The sequence below is a fragment of the Quercus suber genome, unplaced genomic scaffold, assembly GCF_002906115.3.
Source record: "Quercus suber isolate HL8 unplaced genomic scaffold, Cork oak 2.0 scaffold_360, whole genome shotgun sequence".
Taxonomy (NCBI): Eukaryota; Viridiplantae; Streptophyta; class Magnoliopsida; order Fagales; family Fagaceae; genus Quercus; species Quercus suber.
This window is the reverse complement of record NW_027069812.1, coordinates 588,594-605,845: the sequence shown is the minus strand read 5'-3', so window position 1 is coordinate 605,845 and position 17,252 is coordinate 588,594. Positions and strand designations below refer to the sequence as shown.

General features: G+C 38.1%; 1 protein-coding gene across 1 annotated transcript; it reads left to right on the top strand.

The window, feature by feature from the left end:
• Positions 1-14,092: 14,092 nt before the first annotated feature.
• Positions 14,093-15,055, top strand: LOC111995645 (uncharacterized). Its single transcript, XM_024027563.2, has one exon. It carries the CDS (start codon positions 14,093-14,095, stop codon positions 15,053-15,055), a length of 963 nt encoding a protein of 320 aa, XP_023883331.2.
• The last annotated feature ends 2,197 nt before the right edge of the window (positions 15,056-17,252 follow it).

Here is a 17,252-nt window from a genome sequence, read left to right as displayed (position 1 = left end):
GCCTTCCTAGTTCCTAGGATATGCAGGACACCACAACTCTGGGTCCGTTTTGATAGCACTTATTGTTGCTGAAAGTTGATAAAAACTGATTGTTGCTGAAAACACTGTAGCAAAATAATTTTTAAATGTGTGAATAGTGTTGTGGGACCCACTTTTAATATTAAATATTGCGTGAACAGTCACGCACAGTAAATTTTGTCCCCCAAAGTCAACAAGTGCGGCAAAAAAAAAAAAAAAGGAGAAAACGCACAGAGAAAACGCGCCGCAACTTTACCTCCTATCCAATGTATGGGTTTGGATAGCTCGGTTAGTCACGGCGCGTTTTCACCTCTGTGCGTTTTCTCCTTTTTTTTTTTTTTTTTGGCCGCACTTGTTGACTTTGGGGGACAAAATTTACTGTGCGTGCACTGTTCACGCACTGTTCACGCAATATTTAATATTAAAAGTGAGTCCCACAATACTATTCACACATTTAAAAATTATTTTGCTACAGTGTTTTCAGTAATAATCAGTTTTTAGCAACTTTCAACAATAATAAGTGCTATTCAAACAGACCATAGTCAAAACTGGAGATAGATTTTCCAGCTTGTAATAGTAATCCAAATTAAACACAAACTCTGAAACTCCATACTCTAAATATAAAAATATAAATAAATAAATAAATAAAAAGAATAATTATTTGTATCATTGGACATTGTTGTCAGTGGCGGAGCTAGAGGGGGAGAAAGGGCGAGGGGGCAGGTCCTGGCCCCTGATTCCACCTAAAATTTCATTGTCACGTAATTGTCATCTCAAGGGACTCTGACACAAGAAAAAGAAAGGAAAAAATGACTCTGAATTGGTTGAAACTTGAAAGTGAGTCTGACACAAAAAAAAGAGCGCAAAAAGGAATTTTCTCAAACATCAAATTATATCCCCTTTACACCTATTTACTGTTTTTGTAAGCTTTTTGTCTTGGCCCACGTTTGACACCTACGTCATAATTTTTTTCTTTTTNAAAAAAAAAAAAGGAGAAAACGCACAGAGAAAACGCGCCGCAACTTTACCTCCTATCCAATGTATGGGTTTGGATAGCTCGGTTAGTCACGGCGCGTTTTCACCTCTGTGCGTTTTCTCCTTTTTTTTTTTTTTTTGGCCGCACTTGTTGACTTTGGGGGACAAAATTTACTGTGCGTGCACTGTTCACGCACTGTTCACGCAATATTTAATATTAAAAGTGAGTCCCACAATACTATTCACACATTTAAAAATTATTTTGCTACAGTGTTTTCAGTAATAATCAGTTTTTAGCAACTTTCAACAATAATAAGTGCTATTCAAACAGACCATAGTCAAAACTGGAGATAGATTTTCCAGCTTGTAATAGTAATCCAAATTAAACACAAACTCTGAAACTCCATACTCTAAATATAAAAATATAAATAAATAAATAAATAAAAAGAATAATTATTTGTATCATTGGACATTGTTGTCAGTGGCGGAGCTAGAGGGGGAGAAAGGGCGAGGGGGCAGGTCCTGGCCCCTGATTCCACCTAAAATTTCATTGTACACGTAATTGTCATCTCAAGGGACTCTGACACAAGAAAAAGAAAGGAAAAAATGACTCTGAATTGGTTGAAACTTGAAAGTGAGTCTGACACAAAAAAAAGAGCGCAAAAAGGAATTTTCTCAAACATCAAATTATATCCCCTTTACACCTATTTTACTGTTTTTGTAAGCTTTTTGTCTTGGCCCACGTTTGACACCTACGTCATAATTTTTTTCTTTTTAATTTTTATTATTAATTTTACTATAAATGATATTTTTTTGTTGTATTTTATTGTTAAGTAATATTAAAGATATTACAAATTTTATTATTTATATCTTACAAATTGATATATCACTAATCACAAAAAATAATCACAAAATCTATTCATTATATTGTTTAAATAACGCTAATCATATTTTTACCGCATTAATTTGTAAACTTTTTGTTGTAAATTTTGTAGTAACTGTGAATTGATTATTTTTGTTTTTTATTTTAATAATATGAAATATATTTATTTTCTTATAATTGTTTATTTATTTTATTATTATTATAAATTAATATTTTTTAGATTAATTTCACTTCAAATGTTTCTTTTGATTTTGCGCCTGAACCAAAATCCTGACTCCGTCCTGATTGTTGTCTTGTGCTCTCTCAGAAAAATTAAGAAAATAACTATGTTTTCCCCACCTCCGCATCCTCTTCTTTCATCGCCATCGCCACCATCACCTCCTGCTTCTACTTATGATTATTCCCTTTCCCTCCCAGTTATAGTGACAGAATTTACAATCGCCACTCTTGCAATTTTGGCATTAATCTTTTGCTTTAGACACAGTAATAATACTATTACAAACGAAACTGAGGCTCAAACCCAACAAAACCACCACGATATCGAACTCGGAATCTTGTCCAACGTTGTGGAATACAGAGGACGTGACGAACATGGAAACCAGACTGAGTGTGTTATCTGCTTGGAGGGCTTTGAAGATGGAGACATGTGTAGGGAACTTTGCACGTGCAAACATACGTTCCATAAGCAATGCCTGGATAAGTGGCTGACTATAAAATGGCACTGCCCGCTTTGCCGTCTCTCTGTTAACGTTGTCACGGGTTCAACAAATCAGAACTAGCATGCGTTTGATTTTTTTTTTTTTTTTGCAACGATGAAACATATCTGTTGATTAATTTTCTTTTTCTTTTTTCCTTTTTTACTGTTATTTTTGCTCTTTAATATTTCCCAGGGAAGGAAGAAATTTCCTGTTTTCTTATCTGATGTGAACATAATTCTATAGTTTTTTTTTTTTTTTTTTTTTTGGAAACCTAATTCAATAGGTTTTACTCCAAGCAAATCAAACTAATTAATTTCACAACAAACCAAAATCTAAATCCAAATCTAACCCATCACTAATAGAAATTCCAAACCCTAAAATTAATTTGAATCCAAACTGTGCGTTGAATCCAAAGTTAACATGTGAATCAAAGTGGCTTTGATAAGCGGGACGACTAGGAATAATGCAAGGGTCTATCAATCTACATCATTCCCATTATTAACCTCCACCAATGTACAAATTCATAGCTTAACCCACTTGTTCCAAAAACCCAAATTATTTGTTTTTTACTTTTTTCTTTTTTCTTTTTTCACTAGGACAATACTACTAAGTTAACTGATCCACTGGTGGCAACATCATCGATGAGATTCAGTTTAAGATGAAGGACTTTAGGAAGGTACAAGTTTCTCATATTAAAATGCAAAGTAATCGTCCTGTTTATTTTTTAGTTCGTCATTCTAAAAGCATTAACATCGGTCTTTGTAAATTTCTCTATTTATTTTAGCATTAAAACTTATTTTCTCTATTTTACACAACTATTTCTCAAAAACACCCACATTAGTTAATCTATTTTATAATATATTCTATTTAAATAATAATAATATTTCTTTAATTTTTTATTATTATATTATATTTTTCTTTTATCCTTATCTTTCTATCTCTTTACTTTTATTTTATCCTCCCAACTCTCATACCAAATTATCTAGAGCCTCTCTCTCTCTCTCTCACGATCTAGAGCCTTCCACACACACACACTCTCTCATGGTCAGATTACCCCTCCACCACAAGTACTAGTACACAAGCATCAATCTCTAGTAGCACTGATCCACAAGTATCAAAACTCATTCTCCATGACCCACAAGCACTGATCTCTACTGCCAACACTAGTCCACAAGTGTATCAAGTTCACAGCAATGCTCTCTCTCTCTCTCTCTCTCTCTCTCTCTCTCTTTTGGTTTGTCCGTGTGGGTGTGTTTGTGTCCCTGTGTTGGTTTATCTGTGTGGGTGTGTTTGTGTGAATTAGAGGAAGAAGAAGATAATGAGGGAGAGCAGAAATCTAAGTTGGTTTTGCAAACAGAGAAGAGAGAAAAAATGAGCAAAATTGTGAAATTAATAAAATATTAGGATGCAAAGCTACAACAACCGTGTATATTTATACGGTTATTATAGCAAAAATGTAAATTTACAGTGATTTAGAAGGACTTATGTGTGATGTTTTTGAAGAAAAATGTGTAAAATTGACTACTTTTTTGTATTTTGCAAGGCCTAGTGTGATTGCTCCAAGAATGTTGTTGGTTATGTAGCTTGGATAGAGGAAAACTCTATTATGATTAAGTTGGTTTTGATTCAAGATGTAATATTTTTATCTTCTCCTTAATAAAGTTACGTTCTTTTTATCAAAAAAAAAAAAACTGATTTGTGATATTCTCTAACAAAGGTTACATATAACAAATTAATAATCAAATAAGCTATTTGCGCAATCAATCATAACAACAAGAAAAAGTAACAACCCAAAACCCTAAGGTTACGTTTGGATTGGGCTGAAAACCCCAGCGTGTCTGCATCTGGCGTTTCTCTTTTTTTTTTTTTTTTTTTGGCACGCGTTTGTGAGACTTACGGCTACTGTTCATGAACAGTAGCAGCAAAGTTTGACTTTTCTTATCTTTTTCAGCAAATTAGTGAGTCTTGTGTACTGTTTACGAAACCTACAAACCTCACTTTTCAACAAATTTTTCATTAAAAATAGGTCCTACTATACTATTCACACATTCAAAAATTATTTTGCTACAGTGTTTTTCAGTTTTCAGTTTTCAGTTGTATTCAAACAGACCATAAATCTTAAGCAAATTCTAGAAAACCCATGAAATATATAGTATGAGCTGAAATCCAACATAATGAATTAAAAAGAGAGGAAAAAGAAAATTAAAATAAAACAACAACAAACTCTTGGCAAAATATTAGATATTCTTTTGGTACCAACCCAAAATCCTAAATTCACTTAACATACAACAACAAACTCAACATAAAAGAAACACGCAAGAGAGAGAACCGGAGAGAGGTAGTATTTTTTCTTTACTTTTCTTTTATGGGCTCGAGGCCCATTTGGCCCACTTCTGATTTCACTTCAGTTGTAGGAAACAATTTTTTGGACTGGGCCCAAGCATGCACGTACGTACATACGTAGTGCCTTCCTAGTTCCTACAACTCTCGGAGACACCACAACTTCGTGTCAAAAGACTAACACTCAGGAGTGATTCTACACATATTTTCACAAATCAACAATGAACTCTCTGACTAAACGCTCCTCAGAGTTCTAGATTTTCCAACTTGTACTTGTAATCCGAATCAGACTGAGAGAAAAAATTAATATGTTTTCCCCTCCTCCACAGCCTCTTCTTTCATCACCACCGCCACCATCACCTACTGCTCATGATCATGGTCATGATCATTCCCTCCCAAAGTTCGAGATGGAATTAACATTCGCCGCTATTGTATTATTGGCAATATTATTGTGCTGTAAACAGTGTAGTAACACTAATGAAACTCAGCCTCGAACCCAACAACACGATATCGAACTTGGACTCTCTGAAAATACACCACAAGCTGATCATCATGTTCGTTCTCACCACGTTCCTGATCGGTGTGCTATCTGCTTGGAGGACTTTGAAGATGGAGACGTGTGTAGGAAACTTTACACGTGCAAACATACCTTCCATAAGCACTGCGTGGATAAGTGGCTAACTATAAATACGCACTGCCCACTTTGCCGTGGTTCTGCTAAGGCTGCGGCTTCAACAAATCAGAACTAGCAGGTTTAGACATAATAACTTCACTGTTATGCTAAAATATTTGACTATAGATGCATGTTAGAATATTCTATATTCATGAGACTTGATTTGCTTTGCTTGGTAGTACTAAGCAAAACGGTCTAATTTCTTTTTTGAAAGAATTTGATGTCTGCTTCTATTACAGCGATGGAACAAATACTTAGTGGTTTAACTTGATTTTATTTATCCTTGTCCTTTATTCATGGTTTTTTGTTTTTAGGCCTTGCTTTCATGGCTTTTTTTCCCTCTGCAATCTAAAGTGTTCGGGCATCCTTGAAAGGTCTCTGGCAAAAGCTTCATTGATCTGAATTTCCTATCATCAATAAAAACTTACATATAGTATCTTGGGAATTTAGCTCCCCCAAGAATTTTCAATATTAAGATACAATAACAGTATATAGTATATATAGCAAGTTGTTAATAACAAATAAAAACAATAATATCTGTGTCTAGATGATTAGGGATATTTGGCAATGGGAGAAGGGGGCCGGGGTTGGATTAGGAGTATCTTGACCCCGTTCGGTTCCCTCTTCAAGACTAAAAAAGACAGGTTCAATGTATTTTTCTGTTCATAATATGGTGATTTTGACATTAATGAAATTGAGATGAAATGAAAATTGACTAACAAGTTTGTAATTATTCTCATCTAAACCTACTATTTACATTATTTTTTAACTTACCATTTTGAGTCCTCGATAATTATAGAATGTCTGTGGAATTATTGTTTTGGCAATGGCATACGGCTTTCAGAAAATTCTTCCTAACATTACAGAGGAGCTGAATTTCCAGGATATATATAATAATCTAAGATATAATCTAAACTTTTATCGGTAAGAAATAATACTTTTGCCACTGAATGTATATGCAATCATCTATATATAGCCCACAACTTTAATTTTAATCCTCGACCAAAGAAAACAAGTTATACTAATGATATGTATCCCTATGATATGCCACTCCTAATTTGCAGATAACAGGAAAGAGACAAGGTGGAACCATGAATTTTTCCACGGTGCCAAAGCATGAAAAAGAAAATTTACCATTTAATTAAAAATGAGAATTATTCAATGTTTTAAGACTAATTAAATATATAAAAATAAAACTAGCATTTATTCATTGTTAACTACATATAAATAAATACAATATTATTAATTTAAAAATATATATTTCAACTTAATCATGTATCAAAATGCAACTTGGCATTCTTTGACTACTTAATTTTGCACTAAAAAACTTTAACAATCTCGTCCATGACTTTAAATTTAGACAATACCTCTAATTCTTTTATATAAACAAAATTATATTATCATATCTTATGTACCACCTTATTTTAAGAAAAAAAAAACCTATTAAGTTAACGGAAACTATAATACCAAATTATTAATAAAAAAAAACTTTTTTTTAAACCTTAACTCTTTGAATTATGGGACTTTACCAGCACCACTGTTATTACACCAATGCACACGGCACTTTTACATTCACACACACTATCCTTAAATACACTAGCACACACCTAACACCTTACCTCTAGACGCCTAGCTACGAACTCTTACTTTATTTTCTTCAGTTCACGTGCTTCATTTCACCTTACACGTCTCACTCGGTGCTTTATGACACACACAAAAACTGAGCACCATTTCTATATTTATACTTGTTCTATGTCAGTTAAGGAGCTTCTGACTTCATCTTTTTAATAACAATAAAATACTATCTATTTTAATCAAAAAAAAAAAAAATACTATCTTTCTCCAAGCTTCTAGATATTGTACAAAGTTGTGACTGATATTTATTTAGTCAAGGAAGTCTCTAGGAAATTCCGGAGAGAGAGAAATCAAGATAAACTCTAGATATTTTTGGAGGAAGAGAGAGAGGCCGCCGAGCTTGATATTTAACAAAATCAACCTTCAAACCAAAAAAAAAAATTTGATGAACTGATCACTATATATGATGATAAAGGAAAATAAATAATAAATATAATAAATTATATATATATATATATATATAAATAATTTGACACAAATATAACACTTTACATTCAACTTTATCAAAATTACTCAACATTATATTTTACTTAACAAAACTATAAAAATAAAAAAATAAAAGATGATTTTCAAAACATAAGGGGCTGTGTTGGTATCAATGTTTAAATAACAGCTTTCAGTATTTAAACAACAGTTTTCAGTGTTTAAGCAATAATTTTTAGTGTTTAAACAACAATAACACTTCTAAGATGTATTTCTATAACACTTAAATACGTATTTCCACAACACTAAAAACTGAATAACAATACTAAAAATTTCCAATCAAATGGGCCTTAATTTTTTTCAAGTTCTAATAACTGTATCAGCACTCGAACATACCATAATTAACCTTCACTTTCTTTAATTTTTTTTAACTGAAATTGATCTTTAAATTGGTTAAATATAAAGAAAAGAAAATTATATTATATATTTTTCAATTCCAAATTAAGTTTAAGCATTTTCTTATCAAGAAAATATAATCATTAATATGGTAACACCACTAAGAGTTTTGTAGTTCAACTATTATATTATGATATTTCTAAATAAGACGTCCAGAATTAAAATCCTTTAACCCCCAACTATCAATGTGTGTGTGCGCGCACACAGTTGCACCACTTGAGTTTAGGTATTTTATTAATTAAAAATGTTTTTTTTTTCTCTTTTTCTTTTTTAAGAGTGGGTTCGTTGGTCATTTCTAATTTTTTAGATCTTTTTGGGCCAAGGGACCTAAATGTATGTTAAGCTTTAAGTTTTAATATCAAATTTTTACTAAAAATTACATATAAATAAGTATAAATACTTTATATAAAAAAATTGGGTGGTCAAGGGGACCATGGCTCCCCATGGTCTCAACATAGTTCCGTCATTGTGTCTTGTCCCTTTTTCGAGGAGGGAAAATTTTGTATAAGGTATAGGGAAGGCATTTTGTCACATGACTCCAATATTAATGAGAGAGAGAGAGAGAGAGAGAGAGAGAGAGAGAGAGAGAGAGAGAGAGAGTATTATTTTGAAGATAACAATAAAATATGTAAAAATAAGTAAATTATTAATATGATATGTGTGTGTATGTATATATATATATATATAAGAATTAAATTATATATTTGTTAGGGACATATTTTATGTAATTAGCTAATCTTTTGACAAAATGCACTTTACTTGTAATTAGGTACATTTAGAATGGGTTTAAGACTTCAAGAAACATGTTATTTTAACCAAGTGTTAAAGTCATAAAGATTTGACTAAGAAACAAGTGAAAAAGAGCTATTCATTAAAGCTCGACAAAAATCTCGACAAAATCCTTTCTATCAAGATTTAATGTTAAAGCTCGATAGAAACTTGACACAAGCTGTATTTGTCAAGAATTACAAAATCAAACTTTTCAGATCTGATTACATGTATATGCTTATGTATTTGTGTAGGGTTTCTTTTCTCACAATTCTAGACATATATAAGGATTATTTTAAAAGCCGTCGCACATGCATTGTGTGACTAGAGGCAAAAATTGCTGTAGTTCATCATTCTCTCTAAAGAAGCTATTGCGTCTTTACGCCAAGGGTTTTATAACCAAGAAGCCTCTTGATCTTCATTATTGATGAAGTGAAGAATTTTGCAACCAACATCTTCTTCAAGTTGGTGGAGTTAGTCATGTACTGGGATTCGTACATTGAACGGAGAAATTGCCACTACAATACAAGTCCAATTAGGTATCAGAGTAAGGGTTTAACTGTAAGTTGGTATTTCGGGATAAGCCAAAGGATTTGGTAAGATTCTTTATACTTGTAACCGCTTAAAATTAATAATTGTGGATTCTCAGGAGTGGTGACCTTAAATTCACTCGGTGGAGTTTTGCCTCAATGGTTTTCCTCATTCGTAAACAAATCACATGTGTCAAATTTATTTTTCGCTATATTTAGTTATTTGGTAATTTGTTTATGCTACCACGCCATTGCATGTAATTTGACTAATTAATTAACTTGGGTAATTAATTAATTTGCAAAAAATCAATTCATTGTAACCCAACCATTTTAATTAATATGTGTGTGCGAACATATACGTGTCCACTCTTCTAAGTGGAGTGAGAGTATTTTTGTTATCCCTACTAATTTGCTTGCATTCCCAAGACAACTGCAACATCTCTCTCTCTCAAAAAATTGAAAAGAACAAAACAAGAAATTTAAATAATAAATTAAATTTAAATTCTAAAAACAAAGCGCAAAAAGAGGAAAAATGATGTAATTTGGGTCCGTTTGGATACAATTTATTGTTATTAAAAACACTGTAGCAAAATAATTTTTAAATGTATGAATAGTATTGTGGGACTTATTTTTAATATTTTTAAATGCATGAACAGGGCATGAACTGTTCATGCACAGTACTTTTTTCCCTCAAAAGTCAATAACTCTGGCTAAAAATATAATAAAAAAAAAAAATGAAAACGCAGGAACAAAATGCAACGCCACATTAAATGAAATGAAGTGCTATTCAAACCGGCACAATATGTTGATTATACAAAAATGTACAAAATGTCAATGAATAATAGCATATTAATATATCAATTATCAAATAAATGTTACAACCAAGCATTTCATTTTCATATATAAAATGACACCACCGCACGTCATTGGTATAATGGTCGTTTTATAAGTATAAGTTCTTATAAGGTATAAAAGGTAACAATTAGAATTCAAGTTTCTAAGAGAGAGCTTTATACAGATATACATTTAGATTATACTAGAGGAAAACTTCTATCGTATATAATATAAATATATATGAAATGAAATTTTATGAAAATGTCGAACACGACATATGATAGAGATCTGAATTTCCTTCGGCAAGTCAAGCATAGCATGTTTTATCATTATTTGCAAAAACAATTTTACTCCTATCCAACATAGTAGAACCTTAAAGAGCTACAGTTATATCCACAGAACAATATAATAATATCGAGTTCAAACGATGAATGTAAAATTATATTAGTCCTCAGTCCTTAGTCCTCAGTCCTTAGTCCTTTGCCTTGTTTAGCTGCCACTAGTTCACTACAAATAAAATGACATCAAACGGTCGTCGTTTTTTCACTTTTCATATTACCAAGTTTTCTTTTATCAACAGAACAAGGATGGTCACTAGCCGATTGTGCTATGCCTTGAGTAGTTAATTTTCAGTTACTTTGGACCTTTCCTTTTTTCCTTTTTCTTTTTTTAAATACTTTGGACTATTAATCTCAATTTGCTGGCATCCGTCCACCTCCCTATAATCTATTAAGTACATAGATTTGCTCTAGTGCACTGTGTTGACACGATATAGACACGTGTATACATCATATCTGTTTCACTAGAACTAACTCTTAACCATCTATTATTTGCAATTGTTGGGATAATTAAGCATGTTGTGTAACAGCTGAAACTCTAATATCAATTGTGGTGACTTGGGGTTAGAGAAAGTATATGCACATGAACAATAAAATAAAATATCTCACAAGAGAAAAATATTTAATGTGATTTGACTAACTTCATGCCTACATCGACAAACAACACTAGCCAAAAACCATTATCAATGATATGAATTACAACCACGCATAATCAAACCTCACTAACCTCACATGCATTGTTAGAATATAAGCCCAATGAACTTAGTCTCATAATGCAAATTACTTGTACAACACACCTTGTCTACCTATATGTAAGGCAGATCTTTGTACTTTATTACTTACAATTTAATATATAGTCTTTCATACTTTCACATATATAAACTCACACTCTCAAAACCCCAATACACCTACAAAGCAAACAATCATAGGTAATTTTTTAACTCCAAAAATCTACCCAATTACTCTTTAAAGAAACTCACTATAGGTTTGTCTAAGAGTCTTCTCCTCTCTCCATGTGGAAAGATCCTTAGGCAAAAGCCAGCAAGGATTCCCATGTGAGAAGATCCTTGTACTTTAATACTTACAGTTTAATATATAGCCTTTCAGACTTTCATATGCATAAACTCACACTCTCAAAACCGCAATACACCTACAAAACAAATAACCATAGGTAGTCTTTTAACTCCAAAAATCTACCAAATTACTTTTTAAAGAAATCCACTACAGGTTTTTCTAAGAGTCTTCTCCTCTCCCCATGTGGAAAGATCCTTGGGCAAAAGCCACCGAGGATTCTCATGTGGGAAGATTCTTGTACTTTATTATTTACAGTTTAATATATAGTCTTTCAAACTTTCACACGCATTAACTCAAACCCTCAAAACCCCAATACACCTACAAAGCAAACAACCACAGGTAGTCTTTTAACTCCAAAAATTTACCAAATTATTCTTTAAAGAAACCCACTACAAGTTTTTTTAAGAGTCTTTTCCTCTCCCCATGTGGGAAGATCTGGGGCAAAAACCACCAAAATTCTTTTGCAACAGTGTCTATTTATAAGGCTTTAATTCTATTCCTTAATAGACAAAGAATACCCAATTGCTACTTCAATAAAATAAAATTTTAAAAAAAATAGACAAAACCTTTTTTTATTCCATATTATGGGGATTCTTTGTTTTCCACACCAAGAAAATCCTTTCCTTCCATGCTATGGAAACCCAAATCAAAATCTAATTACGAATTTGGATCAATTTTCAACAAAGCAATTACTCAATGTAATATTGAAAAGTTTAGCAGTACTTTATGCTCATCAACGCTATACTTGCCTAAAAAAGTGTGTAAAAACACATGTAATACTGTTTAAAAAATAAAAGCATGTGTTTAAACACATGTGTACGGGCCCCTGCACCTTTTCTTATATCAGGCTTTGGACCCTGGCCTGGGAGTATAGCCCATAAGGCCGGTCTCCCTCTATTTGGCGCCCCACCCCAGGGCCACGCATGTTGCAGGCCCAATCCTTGCCTTTTCATCATTTCTCAGCAACGGCCTTCCGAACAGCTATAAATATACTACTCTCGGGACGCCCGCCCTTTACCTGCCCGGCAGTATCTCAGAGAAGCACCGCTGCCGAGAATTATCGTGAGGGTGGGAACCAAGTTCCAACGCCACCCTCACCGCATCCCACTCACACCTAACCACCCATTTACGATCATTAATACTGAACCGCCAGTTGCACTTACTAGCAAGTAATTATGACGTCTCCACTAACTATGGACTATAAATACAGGAAGTATTAAGAAGAAAGGGGGATGGGCGGTAAGAAGAGTGTATGCAGAGAGTGAGCAAAGAGAGAAGGTGACCCAGACCCACGAGGAAAGAATAGAGAGAACGTTAGGTCTCAGCGAGAAGAACGACCCAGAGTAGGAAATCCAAGCCCACAATACAAATAAGTTGTGAGCCCAAGTGAGGCCCGGCCCAGCGGGTTTCGGTATTGGGCGCGTACAATTGGCGCCGTCTGTGGGAAATCCTACTAAGCAGTGGTTCCGCTGAGACTGGTTCACAGGTAGATGTCTGGAGGTAACGCAGAGAGCGGCTCGGCAGGGTCTTCCCGGGGATCCACCTGGCGGGAACGGAGACAGAAGAGACGCGAGGATCCGGCTTACGAGCGACTAGAAGAGCGATCCGATCTTGGAGAAGGATCCTATCAAACGGGAAGAACGGCATCCCATGCTTCCCGGCACGGGCAGCCCGACGCCAGGGATGAGGAGCTCGAGCGGCTGCGGAGGTTAGTACAAGAACTGGAGTTGGGAGCGAGGAATGAGCGCCGCCAAGTGGGTCAAGACGATTGAAGGGGAAGGCCAGATGCCGAGGAAGGGAGACGCGGGATGGGGTCGAATCAATCAGGATCCCACCGCCGCAGGGAGCGTTCACACTCGAGGGAGTCCCGTCGCCGGCGAGACCGCTCCTATTCAGTGGAATCTCGCCGAAGACAACATCGCTCTCGGTCACGGGAGTATAGGAATCGGGGCTCAGACTCTCCAGAGGGGCGGCCGAGGAATGCGGCAATGGACGCGATGAGCCGTGCGCTGCGCATTGCTGCTCGGTCCCCATTCTCAACAGATATTGAGAGAGCGCCGATGCCGGACAGATTTGCGCGCCCACCGTTCAATTTATATGGAGGGAAAACGGATCCCGTGGAGCACGTCAGCCACTACATCCAGATGATGTCTCTCCATACCCGGAATGACGCTCTAATGTGTAAAGTTTTTCCCTCCAGCCTAGGTCCTACAGTTTTAAGGTGGTTTAACGGTTTGCGTAAGGGCTCCATCCATAGTTTCTCCGAGCTTATACAGGAGTTTGGTTCCCGTTTCGTGACGTGCAGCCGAGAACAGCAACCGGTGGACGCACTGCTGTCTATGAAGATGAGGGCAGGGGAAACCCTCCGTGATTAGGCTGGTCGGTACTGGGAGCTCTACAACGAAATTGGCGGAAGGAACGAGAAGATAGCCGCAAGCACTTTCAGAATGGGATTGCCTGAGGAGTCGGGGTTGAGGGAGTCATTAACTAAGAAGCCTCCCGAGGATATGAGGCAGTTGATGAGGCGCATTGAGGAGTACAAGCGACTGGAAGATGACAGAATGCAAAGCAAAGGCAAGGCGCAGGTGACAGATCGTCCTCGGCAAGGCGGTTTCCAACAGAGGACACGGGGAAATTTAAGGATTCAAGAACCAGTAGCAGCGGTAGGGGAGGTGAACGTGACGTTCAAGGAGCCCGTACATAAAATTGTGGATAAGATCAAACACGAGCCGTATTTCAGATGGCCGAACCGGATGGCTGGCGACCCCACCCGAAGGAATCAGAACCTTTACTGCACCTACCATAAAGACCGGGGACATACCACCGAGCAATGCCGAGTGTTGAAGGACCATCTCGGGCAGCTGGCTAAGGCAGGGCACCTCAAGGAATTTGTGACGAACGCTGGGGATCGAAGAACAGTGCCTGGCGCTCCAAACAGAGGGAATCCCCTGCCGCCTCCTCTTGGGGTAATTGATGTTATTCACGTCGCCCCGAGAGGCGTTTCAACGGCAAAGGCGAAGGGGGTGTTGACGATGACATCTGTGGAGGGAAGTACGAGCGTGCCGCCCCCCGCAAAGAAGAATAAGCCCACCCGAGAGCCGATCGCTTTCGATGACAGTGATTTGGAAGGAACCATTCAGCCACACGACGACGCATTGATAGTCACGGCGAGGATTGGCGGCTTCGTGGTGAAGAGAATAATGATAGACCAGGGAAGCGGGGCGGATGTTATGTATCCGGACCTATTCAGGGGGCTCGGTACATTAGCCCCCCTTGATTCGCTCCCCATTCACGGGGGTGAATCAAGGATCACATGGGGCGAATACTCGTTTGGGAAGTTGAAGGGTCAGTGCCGGCCGTTGTTGGGCGCATTAATGCATGTCTCAAAAGACGCGTTTGGAACTGACTGACGACCTACCCGTCGTCAGTGTCTGACGGTTCGTGAACCGAAGCTCACGCGTGTGGCAGTTGAGGCGACGGCCCGCGTGGTTTCCCGCCAGGTGGATTATTTAATGCTCCTTACTTTACTCTCACGCCTATAAATAGTTCCTCTAGTTACTGATTTTCACTTTCGCATTCCTCACTTTACAATATCTTACTCTGCCGAGCATCCCTCCTTCGTGGTTCACCCTTTGGCCCAGAACACACTTCCTCCTTAGAGCCTTCAGTAAGTTCCTTTCCCTCTTATTGCTTTTTCTGTTTAGCCAGTTCAGTCTATTCTTTGATAATCATAGCATTTCTTTTCTTGATTTTCTTTGAAAAACACGCTTTGAAAAATGAGTTATTCTCATCTCCTTGCTCCCGGGCATGCTTTGGCTAGATTTAGGGAGGCCTATAACGTTCCTAACGACGTAGACATTGCCTATGCAATATGGGTGATATTGACATCCAGAGGCGCCGTGGTGAAAACACGGTGTTCTTTCCCTTGATGGCCATTTTAGAGGGTGGGCTTAGGTTCCCGGTTGATCCTCTGATTCTTAGTACCCTTAGATTTTACGGCCTTTGTCCCGACCAACTCCCTCCCAACTTTTACCGGGTAGTGAGTTGTGTGAGTAGGTTGAACCAGTTGTACGGGCTGCAACTAAATCACTATGACATCAATCAGATGTATAGTTTGTGCGGTAATATTCAGTCGGACTATTATCTAAAGACTAGGAATGTAAGGGTACGGCTTATTTCATGCCTACCAGACTCAAACCGAAATTCGGCTAAAGATTTCGTTCGAGTAGCGGCAATTGGTTTGCCGAGGAGATCCCCTGTGCATTTTCGCCGCGCGACGTTGGTCGGTGACGAACTTTTATTCACTTTGGTCTCTTTTGGTTTTGGTCCGGTTATGTTGTCACTAACCCTTGTTTCCTCTGTGCAGAGAGCAAAAGATTCAAGCCGGACCTTAGAGTGGTACACGTTCGGGACCTGAATTTCGTGCTCCGGTCGGAAATCTTTGTTCACTCGGACGGACAACTCCGAGCGTCTCACCTTATTCTCCGTGTCAATCCCGTCTACTAACTTGGCAGCCATTCAGCCAAGCTTTGCTAGTTGACAGCCCTCTGCTCTCATATATCGACGTCCGGCACGCAAACTTCTTCCCCCCAAAGTTAACTGTTGGCGAAGCACGCGATCTCGGCCCCCGGTTCATTTGTTCAGACGAGCGACAACCCATCCGACGACGCCGAGCGCGTATCTGCCGAACGTAGGAGACGTGCCCACGAGCAAATCCAGCGAGAAGCTTCTGTTCAACCCGAGAGAACAGTAGAGCCCGAGGCACCTGTTCGGGAAGGGGAGGGTGGCCGCAGAGCCAACTGATTCCTCTGAAACAAGATCCGATCAAGGTAACGCCATGGTGGCTAGGAGAAAGATGACAATAGACCGTTTTGTCCCCAGTGCCCGTCCTGCCGCGCAACAGCAGCAAACCCCTGACGAAGTAGCTTCGCCACCCGCCGTCCCGTCCACCCGAGTCCGCAAAAGGCCGCGCACAACTGATCAGACTGAAACGGGCTCGGGTAACGTGCCCCCCCGACCCTCGGCCGGTATTGTCATTCGGGAACCAGTAGCACAGACCAGGGTAGACCGGGCGTCTACTTCCCGGTTCCCGTGGCATGGCAACCCTCCTTCAAGCTTGATGGCGAGCCTCTTCCGGCGACGGCTAGTGCCCGAGTTTGGGACAAAGGTTATGGGGCCGTGTGGCGCAGAGCTTGGCGCGCGGCATCCTCTTGCCCGAGGATATGCACGCTTTCGCGGAATCGACGGATGAGTCTTTGGGGAGGCGCTTGCAGTGGCACGCCATAGCGGTAACTGTTTCATCTTTATTTACCATTCCCGGTTTCCCTTTTGCTCATGCGCGTGTACCTTCCATTTTTCCTTACAAGGTGGATGTTGTGTGTTTTAGGCTGCGCAAATGTCGTACGTGGTGGACGGGAGGATGAAGGAACTGGCCGAAGATGTTGAGCGGGAGAAAGCTCTGAAGGATGTGCCGAGGCCACGGCGAAGGAGAAGTCGAAAATTGCCGAGGAAGCGGAGGATAAAATAGCTGCAGCCGTAAAGGCCCGGCCCTTGCCGAAACGAAGTCTGAGGAGCTGGAGCTGCAACTGGGCGGGAGCTTAAATTGTA